The 12,907-nt window shown below is 36.7% G+C and overlaps 1 protein-coding gene across 2 annotated transcripts in view; it reads left to right on the plus strand.

Annotated features, from left to right (window-relative positions):
* Nucleotides 1-10,494, plus strand: part of SYN3 (synapsin III) — a 177,191-nt gene extending 166,697 nt beyond the window's left edge. The window contains exons 10-13 of one of the 2 annotated variants that reach the window (XM_070948007.1): nucleotides 4,589-4,765; nucleotides 7,353-7,425; nucleotides 8,887-9,160; nucleotides 10,347-10,494. In XM_070948007.1, the coding sequence (XP_070804108.1) occupies nucleotides 4,589-4,765; nucleotides 7,353-7,425; nucleotides 8,887-9,160; nucleotides 10,347-10,479 (657 nt within the window). In that variant the 3' untranslated portion in view covers nucleotides 10,480-10,494. The remainder of the gene's footprint in view (nucleotides 1-4,588; nucleotides 4,766-7,352; nucleotides 7,426-8,886; nucleotides 9,161-10,346) is intronic. The other variant, XM_070948008.1, reaches the window with a different exon arrangement.
* Nucleotides 10,495-12,907: the final 2,413 nt, after the last annotated feature.

Raw genomic sequence — 12,907 nt, forward strand, 5'->3', positions numbered from 1 at the left:
AGTTAACACAAAATTGTACTCGCCAAAACCTTCATATGGAGGTGGAATATATACATTATAGGTGGCTTCAGGCCAAAATCAAATGACTTTTCTTCTGATTATCCCAAGTTAGACTTTAGAAATCCTAGGAGTATTATTGATACAAAGCATTTAAAAGCACAATCTAGGAAACTGGAAAGCAGCACAGGATATTAACAGATTAGGCTTTTATTGTACAGCTGCTCTGTTTCGTTCTATAATTTTACAAGAGATCTAAACAATATTCTGCATTTCTAATTCTCCCATCTTTTTTCACAGCCATTTCAGCTATTTTTTTTTAATCAAAACAGGTATTGATTTAGAAGAAAAAGGTAGAATAGGTATATGGTGGGTTTTTTAATTGCTAGACATAAGAATCCTCTGTCTGAAAAGCATTTCATTTCTGGTCCTACCTTCATGTACGATACAGGTTGTCTATTTACCATCATCATTGCAGGCATTGAAGATAACTGCCTCCCAAACCATAAACTGTGGTTATTCCATCCCCCATCTCTAAGGAGAGAACATACATTAAAAAATAAAGGGAAAGCAAAGTAAGAAGGGCTGTTCTTTAAAAGTTGATCAATATTTCTGTTAATAGTGATTTCATTTGTGATATAGTGAAATCTTTCCAGTAAAAATAGAAAACTAAGAAAAGTTAAATCACTCATTGTTTTCCCAGTTGAACAAATCCAAATTTTAATACAAAGCACAATTTTATTTCTCCATCTAGACCACATAAAGATGCAGTTCTACTCCCTTACGTAATTTTCCATCTAGTCTGTCCCTGCTCCTGAATTGCACACTATAGATATGTCTCAGGATCCTACCTTGGGGCTTTCTGCAGAAATACAATATCTACGCCTAAAAGGTACTGTTGGAAAGAGCAGTGCCTAGCCAATCATACAAGCAGATAGTAAGGAAATTTATGTTTGGAAGATAACCCAAATCTGGATAATGAGCACTGAATGCAGAAAAGTTTCACCATCACTGGCCTATAGAATTAATTCTATATATATATTAATGGGAAATTCAGATACTGGAAGTCACAACCACTTACTTAGCCCACCCATTTTAAGCACTGCAATGAGAATTACATAGGAAGGTAAGAAAGAATCACAACCCAGATCCAAACATGAATTATCTTTAATAAAAGAGAATTGCAGCAAACCCTATAGGATGACTGCAGAGTTGCAGCAAATGCTGTAGAACGAAACCCTATAGAATGAATATTCCTATTGACATGCTTCCAAAAGCAGCTGATCCTTTTTTTAAAATCTTTTAAATCACAAGTACAATAAGGGAGGTGTACAATTAGATATAAATCACAAGAGCAATCAAATCAATAAAATAAATCTTTCTGAAATATGCATCCATCCCCTTCTAAAATTGTGCATACTGTACAATTGTGCATACTGACATGTTATTTTGAAAGCATTCATGTATGGATATTTATTTCCTATTGCTTATATACTGCCATAGTTGTGCACCTCTAGGTGGCTCCCAAACCTAAAAGCCAAACGATATAAATATATGGGAATACTCATTAAAAATAATGTACCATTAGGATAGCATGCTGCCAAACAGCAAACAGGCAAAGGGCAGATGTTAATGTCCAAAGGCTGTTCATTTGTGTGATATGGTATATGGAAATTTCTGGAACAGCCTTTTTTAGCATCTTTCTGAAGATGAGTTAAACCCAATCAGATGTCCTTAGCAGATAACCAGGTTGAGAAAATGTTCATCTTTTAGATTAGCTACTTATACAGTAGCAGACTGTAGCAGATTGTATAATTAATCAATTGTCAGTTCCTCCACTTCAAAATATAATCATTTCATTGTTCTTTGTATTTAGCCCTACTGCTTGATGTAAATGTCTAGTTAACCTTATGCTACTGGACAAGCTCATGTGATGTTTTTAATGAGTTCTTTTGATAATCCAAATTTCCTGACTCATGAAACTCATGGAAACAGGAATGTTTAGCCTACAGATTTCATGGAATTAGGGAAGTAGTAGAAGAAAAGGGGCTTTCCATGTAGATTTCTCTCTTTGACCATATCCCTCCTTTCTCTGAGATAGTTTTATCAGGAAAAAACAAGTGTAATGGAGACAGCCACAAACCTTGTACAGGGTAAAGATCAGAACTGCATAGCTGGGTCAACCTGTTTTCTTCTCAGCTGCTACATTAATGTCTTGTTTCCAGAAACAAGGAAAAACAGTTTTGCACTGAGTTTCTTGTGTTTATCTCAGCATTAGAAGGTCACTTTGTGTCCACTCTTAGACTATAAATTAATTTTAAATAATTGCTTCTTGTTTAATGCAGAAAGCTTTATTTTCCAATATACTTTAATGGTGTGATAACACTTGTGATTTTTAAGTTTCTATTGCTGCTTCTACTTGTTTTAATTTTATTTTACTTCCTATTTTTATACTGTATTTTCTTTTTACTGTTGCATTTCAACTGTAATTGTTTTTGAGATTTTTTTAATGGAAAGCAATATACAACTAACAGTCAATTTGTAGTAGTTAAGGCCTTGGGCACAAAGCCAGTCGGATGACCTTGAGCCAGCCAGTCTCTCAGCCCTAGGAAGAAGGCAATGGTAAACCACTTCTGAAAAGCCTTCCACTTCTGGAAGAGCCTGTAGTACAGTGGACTAAAGCACTGTTATTAACATCTGCTGCTTGCAATTACTGCAAGTTCAAATCTCACCAGGCTCAAGGTTGACTCAGCCTTCCATCCTTTCAAAGGTAGGTGAAATGAGGACCCAGATTGTGGGGGCAATAAACTGACTTTGTATAAATATACAAAAGTATGAAGGCTATTGCTTAACGCATTGTAAGCCGCCCTGAGTCTCCGGAGAAGGGTGGCATATAAATTAAAGTAAAAAAAAAAAACCTTGCTAAGAAAATGCAGGGAATAATTCAGGCAGTCATCAGGAGTCAACACTGACTTGAAAGTATAAATAAAAATTGACAATTATTTAAGATAGATAGAAAAACTGATGAACATCTCATGCTCATAGCATTACTCACCTGGGCCCACTAGAAGACAGTTTTCTAGAAATTATGAGCTAATTTCTAATTTCTTGATTTTATAAGGTCCACCCCATCTTTTGTACTACGATAACTGATACATAAACATAACAGTTTAACCAGTTTCCTACAGCTTTGGTTATTTACTACTTTAGAATTGGAAACATGATACCCACGGGTGGGGAAGGTGGCATAAGACAACATTTGGGTTGCAATGTTGGGACACAAACTACACAATATACATATTTATGTGCCACATTGGGATACAAGTAGAAAAGACAGAATTTGTGTTGTGGTGTCACATTTCAACATTTTCACATTATTGCAGACCCTCATGATTGGCAGGGTTGCTTTCCAAGTCATGAACTGGTGTCCTTTCCTTTCACCGTTTTGGTACATTCTTGGTCACAATATTAGACATCAGGAGGAGGTGAATACAATTTTTGTAGTTTTGAAAACTTTTGCAACTTCTAAGCCTATTGGTGTTTTCTTTTTCATGGAAGATCTTCTGACTACATATGGAGTCAAAAAGAGAGTAAGTTGACTATTATCACTCTGATGGAGAACATCCCAATTGCTATTTTATTGAATAGAACTACAAAGACTTGGGAGATATGAGGGCACCATCTTGTGGTCAGAATAAGCATATAGATATAATTTCAGAGAAAATATTTTTCACATAAAATCTAAAACTGTAGATAAAAAATGTAACTAAAGAGAGAAGAAACCAATCTTTATTGGTTTGTGAAGAGTTCCATGTCATTCTTGCTCATCTTATATTGTAATCAATTTTTTCCACCCTGCAAATTTGCATAGCATTAAAAACTTGGTATTGCTGTCAAATCTGGGCCCTGACAGCATGGGTGAGCCTGCTTCTTGGTTATATTTATTATGTAATGTTATGGTTCTCAGCATTTATGCTACTTTATGCAGTGTTATTTATGTTTTTAATTATTGGTTGTGTTTTTATTTTGTTGTCTGCCTTGAGTAATTTATATTAGATGGTTAGCCATATAAATGTAGTAAATGAAAGTATTTTGGCCGACTTCACACCTTATACTAAAATGTAGTGCTTCTTTTAAAAACTGCACAAACTGCACAAATCCATCCAAGTAAGTAAACTATCATCAGGCAAACTATGGCTTAGCATATTATATATAAAGGAGCAAAGAATAGGGAAGATTTTCAGCCAAGACTGAAACTGTTAAATTTGTTAAGGAAAACCTAAAATTTTCTTTCAGCAATTCGCACAATAGTTAGATCAGTTGCAATCCCATCCTTGTGAAATATGGAGAGCTTTGATTCTTTCCTGTGTTGGGAAAAGTTGATTGTGTTTTAACTTAACAAATATGAGTGATGTCATTGAAACAGCATCACATTTTTAAAAAGCTTCTGACTTGTATAGAAAACTGATACACAAGGGAGCAGGAAGCAAAGCCACAATGTTCTTGAACATGTGTTTTGCAGTGTCTGAGCTTTTCTGCTGCACTAGGAAACATAACCAGATTGAAAAGAATGTTTTCCTTGTTTCAACAGGTGATGGACAGCTCAATGCCTCTGATAGGAGAGCACGTGGAGGAAGATAGGCAGCTTATAGCTGATATGGTGGTCTCTAGGATGACACAGACTTTAACGACTGTGGGATCTTCTCCTTCACCTCTGAGGCCTTGGGTAAGAACAGGAGGCAACTTTCAGAGAAATCAATCTAACCAGGTGCCTGGTTTTCAAATGACATTGAAATATATTCTTTTCAAAACTTTCTTAATAAAAAAAAATCTTACTCTGAATACTATGCTCTTTTTTCTAGACTCCCTAACTACATTATAGACAAGATATGTAATTCTGTACTTTTTATATAACACAGTAGTTGAGGATACAATCTGAAAAGCTGGACAGAGGGGAAAGGGACTTGAAAATTCATTAAAGTTGTTTTTACAGCAGCATAGACAAATGTGTAAGGGACATGCAGTGCTATTCATTCAACAAGTGCAGAATACTGTAGATTTGCGTGTGTAAATTTCCTTTCTCTCCATCGAGGTTTATCTTTAAAAATTCAAGGTTTATCTTTAAAGAGGCACATGAAAATACTATGCACAAAGCAGCAATACAAATAGTTGGAAATACTAATTTCATCTCTTATCCAAATAAACAGGTGATACAAGGCATACTTATTACCTTATTGGCCAGATAGCAAAAATCAAATGGAAGATGTGCACAGATATCTGTATGAAATCCATTCCTCAATGTGGTTAATCCTGAAGACAGCTGTCACATTAGCCATCCCTTCCAAATATTGTAAGCTGTCAAAGTCCACCAAGCCAATCAGCTTCTGAAATAAGGCTAGGAAAATGTATTTAAAAGCTCCTGAATGTTGAATAGTGAATGTTCTTATCTCGGAAAGACGCTTAATTGTTGCATTGTGTTCAATCTCAAGTCAGATATAAGTGTCCTTATTTTAGGAACATACTCATTCACAGTATCAATTGTTCTCCAACTGACCAGGAAGTCTAAGAGTGCCATGGAGGAGATTGGTGGGCTGCCTTTTCATTTTGTTCCTTTTAACTTTGCTTTAATCTTATTTTAACTGTTTTAAGAATAGCTTTTATATCATTTTACTGTTTTATCTGTAAACCACCCAGAGGCATGCAAGTGTGATTAATATAGCATTAATATAAAGGAGACTTTTCCCTTTAGAGACGCTCCAGTAGGATTTCCCTGAAAGGCCATTATGGCACTCTAGTATGTCACTTACCATCCTGATGTTCTGCAGGTTGCTCAGATCCTTATAAAAGACACCAGACAGGTCTCAAGATTGCAAGGTTTGTCCTAAGGAGCTTTTAAGATAGACTGTACTAGAATTAGTTAGGCTTCATTAAGTGAACCTGACTTTAAAGTAAAGAAGCATTAGAATAGGATTTTGGCTTATTAAAGGCTATGCAAAAAAACAATTCAGCTTTCCCTATTGTATTGCATGAATCTGCACCTACCTAAATTCTTCCTTTTACTCAGATAAGGAATACAAGTTTAAGAAGTATTACACATTTGCTAAAGTTACATAGTTTCCATGCCCATCTACAACATATTCTCCCCATTTATTCTAGCTGCAGCCAAGGATTAACTATAAATAGAGGCTTATAATATACTAGATCAGTGATGGTATTTTAGGCGCTGAGTGGCCAAAGTATGTGCGCCCAAACTGCAAGGCGGGCATGCGTGGCAGAGATCTGAAACAGAGCTGGGGCGACAGCACACATGCCCACAGAGAGGGTTCTGTGTGCTACCTCTGGCACACGTGCCACAGGTTCGCCACCACTGTACTAGATAATTGGATCATTTAAACAATGCAGTTAAAACGAACAGCGGTAGATGCAAGCATTTCGTATTGACTTGTCAGTACCAAATTTACAATAACACAGTTAAAAGCAACATAGAACATAGGGTCTAGTGAGAGCGCTAGTGAAACATGTGACGTATGTGGAAACCAGCCTATGACAAAACTTACGCCCACGGAAGGCATAGTGTGACTTAGTTGTTTCTGAACACACAAAGGTTTCAATTGATTGATGACAACCGCTTCGGCAAAACGCAGAAAACGAGAGTTCCTGTGGCATAGCAAAATTTTGAACGCAGTGTTTAAATTGACTTGGTGACCCATAGCTAGTATAGGTCTCATGATAGCAGAAGGCGGCATTTTGAGGCCATGGTTTGCTGTTGGATTACTCAGTACTGTCTGAACCCATTTCGGAAAGTCCGCCTTCATTCTGAAAGCCAGGCACCTATCAGTTCTACCAATGTAATTGTCTCTGTAATTACTAATCGGTAAATACAATGGGCTTTGGTGCTGATAGGTTGTGCTTCCTTGATTGAGGGTAGCGGTATCATTGTTCTAGAGATATTTCCTTACCTACAGACTAATATAGGTTAAAAAAAAAGTGTGAGTGGGACTTACTTCCAACTTCCTGCTAACTTTCCCACTGACTTTCCTTACAGAAAGCAGGCAGTGTTGGAAATGACAATCATGTGATTGCAACTGAGCACAGAGCACAGCACTACTGAAACAGCTACAACTTTGCCAAATTTCAATCCCACAGGAGTCCCAAATCCTGTATTTTAGAGACATTTGAGATATGTTAATTGAAAAATGGTTGCCCTATGATGCTTACCCAATTTAAGGTTACAAAAAAATCAAACAGACTCAAGAGTTTTAGTAGTAGTTAATTTGAAATTGCTATGGGCAATACATAATATTATTCTGTTGATTCTCTTTGTGATATTCTGACTGCACTGTCTTTATTTCAAGCCTCCATCATTGAAATCACAAATGTCAGGACCACATCTCGGACAGCTTTCCCAACCCCGACCACCACCTCAAGGTACTACCTCTGCCATGTAATTTTTAAGAGTGAGGTACTAGTTTCCTTTGTAAATGTATGAGTAATGAAATGCGGCTGTCAAGATTTCTGCTGATTTTTTGAGAGGAATATGGTGACAAGGCAGGGTTAAGCTTAATAAATTACAGCAGTATTTATAGAGAAGGCAAAAAGATTAAGAATATATATTTCTACTCAGACAGTCCATCCTGAAAAAATATTAGATTTAACATCCAAGCTTAATAAGGAAACAGAAGCAATGCCAACAAAAACTTGAGAAATGTTGAAATATATTTTTGTTTCAGATGCGCAGCTTGGCCACAGATTGAAGTTACAGATTTTAAAAATTAAAGAGCACAATTTAAAATGCAGTTTATTAGGGGAAAGTTAGGGAACTGAGACAATAAAGATGTTTTTTTTTTTAATCTTTTGCTAAGTTATAGCAAGGATCTATAAACCAGTGGTGGGTTGCTCTCGGTTTGCACCGGTTCGCAAGAACCGGTAGTAAAAATTTGTAGTAGTTCGGAAAACCGGTAATAACATTGGCTGGCCATGTCCCCAAACCGGTCCCTGGCCCAGTCGCCGCTCGCTTACCCCGCCCACCTCATCAGGGGCTTTTTTTTTTTTAACTTTTAAAAGCATTTTTTCTACAATCTCTTCAGCTGAAAAAATGCTTTTAAAAGAAAAAAAAACTGCCTCTGATGATCGCGCGGCTCAGCTGGGATCGTCAGAGGCTTTTAAAAGCATTTTCTTCTGCAACCTCTTAAGGTTGTAGAAAAAATGCTTTTAAAAGTAAAAAAAAAAAAGTTGGCCACGCCCACTCAGTCATATTACCCCCCCACCAAGCCACGCCCACAAAATAAGCCCCACCCACAGAACCGGTAGTAACAAAATTTAGAACCTACCCCTGCTATAAACATCTGGGCCAGTGGTTATGTGTGACAAGTGACTGTAATGGGATTGCTCAAAGTGGTTTTCCTGAGAGACTTGCCATTTACAAAATGGCTGTTAAGAGTTGGCACCACTAGACAGAAAACAGAAGAAAAGTAGTGACCCACTCTTCTTTCACCCTTTCTAAGTTAGTGTATTGGTATCAGCCCGAGTTAACCTTTTGGCAGTTTCTCTGTTCATAGGTACTGATTCTTTAAAGAAGTTAGCTATCTAGGGGAGCCATATATTCAGTCTCCTTTATGAAAGTTTTCCAAAGTTGACTTTGGAGAAAAAATGCAGAGATAATATATTCATAGGAACAAGAGACATTTTAAAATCCTTGAAAGTTTTCATATTTCTTAGAACTCTTCATCAGCTGTTTTATAATTATAAGTGATTAATAATCCAAGAAAAGGGGTTGTCCAGTCTTCCAACAAACTTGTATCAATTCAGAATCATAATATTGATGAAGATCAGACCTTTTATAAAAACTAATCTTGTTTTACAGACCGTGTCTGTATTCCTTTGCTCCAGGTGGCCCATGGCAGCCTCAAGGATCACAGTCAGGAGCCCCACCCCAGCAAAGGCTGTCCCCACAGGGTCAGCAACCTCTGAGCCCTCAGTCCACCTCATCCCAGCAGCAGAAGTCACCAGGATCTCCCCAGCAAACTAGATCATCATCAGGAAGCTCACCAAGTCAGCCTTCCAAATTAGGCACGTTTCCCGCCCAGCAACCTCGGCCTCCAGCACAAGGATGGGCTCCTGGTCAAGGATTCAGTGAACCTTCTAAGCAGCATCCTCATTTAAAGTATGTGGGAATTTTTTTTACAACGGATAATTCTTGCAATTTAAAGTCAAGGTCAAGCCATTATGAGTCTCTCCAGAATACAGCACCAAAACAAGTGCATGCACGAGAGACTCAACAACTGAACATAAAGGGAAGACTACTTTAAACTAATTTTTGGCAGTCTTATATAGGGAGAAGCATTTTCCAGTTTAACCACAGCCCACCCTGAAAATAATATTCAAACCTAATATAACTCCCAATGATATGGTAATGTTAAAAGTTTGTGAACCCTTTTGAATTGTCATGACTGAATAAATATAACATAAAGCACCACAGAAGCCTTAAACCTAGATAAAGAAAAGCCTATTAAAAAAATAAGTCACTTATTGAAATTCTTCATTTTTTACTGAGGAAAATGATCCAAAGCTAAATATATATGGCAAAAGCACGTGAGCCTGTTTTTAGGAATTGGTATGCCCACCTTGGTCAGCAATAACTAACTAATTATTTGTGATAACTGTTGATCTCTTCTGAAGATTAGCCTGAAGGAATTTTAGCCCATTCCTAATTACAGAATCAACTTAAGGATGTTGATGGGCTTTTTCAAGTGAATTGCCCACTTCCACAATATTTCTATAGAATTAAAGCCAGGACTTTGACTTGACCATTTCAAAATATTACGTTTCTTCTGCTTTTGCCATTCTTTGGTCATATAACTTCTGTTTTGGATCATTGATTTGCTGCTCCTCTTCACCTCAGCAAATCACCTCATTGATTTGCTGAGCTTCACCTCAGACAGATATCGTATTTTCCTGTACAATTTGCTAATACAATCCAAAATTCATAGTTCCATCGATGATGAAAATCGCCTGGTCTAAACACTTGCAAAGCTGGCCCAAGGCATGACATTGCAACATTTCACATACTTTTGCCACACAAAAATGTAGCTTTAGATCATTGTCTTCAATAAATCAATGGACAAGTATGTTTTTGATTCAAAGGTTTAATGCTATTTAGTTTTTAGGATTTATGTGGAGATCACATTTTAGGTCATATTTATGCATATTGAAAACTCACAAAAGGATGTATAAACTTTTAAGCATCACTATTGTTGTCTAACAACAGTAGTAACCCACTACTTCCTAAAGCTTCTAAATTTTATAAAGGAAATAACCAGATTTTTATTCCTTTTTCTTATTTTTTTCAGCAAATCGCAATCCTTGACAAACACCTTCAACATCTCAGACTCTTCACAGCGAGGTATCACAAATGAAGATGAGGCAAAGGCTGAAACCATCCGCAACCTGAGGAAGTCATTTGCTAGCCTGTTTTCTGATTAGCATCACAATCCAACCTTAGAGCAATTTTGGATATTTGGGTCTTCTTTTCTTGCAAATTCCTCACTCATTTTATAGTTCCCTATACAAATTTGTCTTTAAATGTATCGGTCATTATAGTTTCTTGTATGTATTCCTATATTCAGCAAACGGGGAAAAATCAAAAGGCAACTGAATCTGCTTCTCTGTGATCTGGATCCCATTGGCGTCTAAATGCTATCAACTTACAGAAAGCAAACACATGTCCATCATCACCTACACACAAAGGTCATGCACGATCAGGCCTATAGAATGCTGCAGTGCATATAAACTGCCTTGAACACTCGCTGTGCCATTTACGGCAGATGTGCAGAAAAGAGGCAAGTGAGGTGAAACATATAATCATCTCCCTCAATGTTCATTTATCTTAACTATTTTTATCTACTAGCATGATTCTTCATGTCTTTTATAAGTCAGGTTCTAGTTTACTCTTTTAAAAACTCAATTATAAAACTACTCCTCAGAAAATGTGTTATCTGTGACATCCCCTTCAAATCCAAAATTATTCTTTCTCAATTCAAATTTCCTGAACTAAATTATTTTAATTCTTAGGTAGCACACATTTGAACCATTTTACTTTGTTCGGTATACAACCAGGATGAAATCCATTCTGATTCCCAGGTGCAGCAGTGTATAAAGAGATCGTTTGGAATTAAAATCCTTTGCTTGCTCCGGTACAATAGTGCAATTTACCCAAGACCTAGTATAACTGTCCTATTCCAAAGTAATAAATTAAACTATAATGATGTAAGGCTTTACATTGAAGTATGGAAACAAATATACAGGTCTTGTACTATATCAGCATGTCAGAATTCATTTTTATAGCTGTGTATCATGCATTTCAGAAAAAAATGATTGAAGCAAAGATCTTTCATCGAGACTAGGACTTCACAATGAACTACCTCTCTAGAGAAAGCAAGTCATGAAATTCTTATTTTGTAAAGTTACATACATATATACAAAAGTGATAAAACTGTTTAGAAAGAAGTCGGCCACCATGAAGTACAACTCCTCAATATTTCGAGGCCAGCAAAATAGGAAGTAGCAACTCATTCAGAATAGAACATGGGAAATGTTTCTTCCCGGCCTCAAAGTTCTCCCCAATATCAGTATCCAAATTATGCAGTATGCCATAACATTTTAGCCACCCAGTAAAGTCAGGATACAAGTGAAATGTTAAAAGAGATGAGGAAAATATGAGTTCCATTGCAAAAATTTTAGAGATTTCTCACTTTAAGCATTGATATGATTGACCTCTTTTTACTGCAGTATCTATGCAAAACTGATGCAAATGGGACATTGCATTATGTATGCATTTGCTGCATATAGACTGTAGAGCAGGCGTGTCAACCCACAGGTGGCCCTAGACAGCTAGTAATGCAGCCCCACAAGATTGTAAATTTTTAACATTATGTGATTTATATACATTAACTACTGTTTCATATGTGGCTCAAGACAATTCCTCTTCATTCAATGCAGCCCTGGCAAGCCAAAGGCTGGACACCCATGCTCAAGTCTAGAGCAAGTCTACTGCAAGCACATAATTTTTCAACTCAGTAGAATCAAGTTCAAAAAAGCCAAACAAACTGCTTTGTTCCTTAATATTGTTTGCAGAGGCAAAGCTCTGGATATGTTAGCAAGAGCTACTGGTACTTTTTCTCCAAGTTCTAGAATGGAACCTTACCTACTGCCCCACCTTTTTCCTAAATCCTGTAAAAACATTTGGTAGACTGGGGAAATCAAACTTTACCACTACTTTGAATGTTTAGCAGCTATATGGAATGCATCTGAAGAACAATTCAGCATTTTAAGAGAAGTACAGATAAGGATCCACTTCCATTTAAAATTACACAACTGGAATTGCTTGTCAAACCCAGCCCGTGGTTCGCTAAGCTAAATGTTCATAGCAAGGCGATCTAATTTCTTCAATATTATCAGTATGACTTACTTCTCTGAATGCATCCTGTAGGATGGCACTGTACAGCCAACTGTTCAATGAATTCAGAGTGCAATAGGAAAATTCTGATAGAATTTGCTAGTGCAGTTTCCCATCACCAGCACATAAATTAATGTAATTCCTAAAGCCACTAAATTTCATCTTCAATTCTCCTCTCAAGTTTAACCTACCTCAATAAGGATAGAACAATTACTAGTCCATTTTGCACTGGAATATTACAAAAATGTTAAATAATTCCTCTCATAAGCAGTTTGCCTATTTTGCAAGCCAAAGAGCTAATTATACCAATGTTGTACAGTTGTTGGAACAAAGGTCTTTATCATCTGCAATATTCTGAGCAGTATGCATCCTAAGTAGAAAAATACCACCATAGTACAAGTATTAGAAATACAACTACAAAGAACCAATTGTTTAGTAAGAAAGCAAAATTGCGTG

The sequence above is a fragment of the Pituophis catenifer genome, unplaced genomic scaffold, assembly GCF_029215685.1.
Source record: "Pituophis catenifer annectens isolate HBS135680 unplaced genomic scaffold, rPitCat1.0.hap2 SCAF_7, whole genome shotgun sequence".
NCBI lineage: Eukaryota > Metazoa > Chordata > Lepidosauria > Squamata > Colubridae > Pituophis > Pituophis catenifer.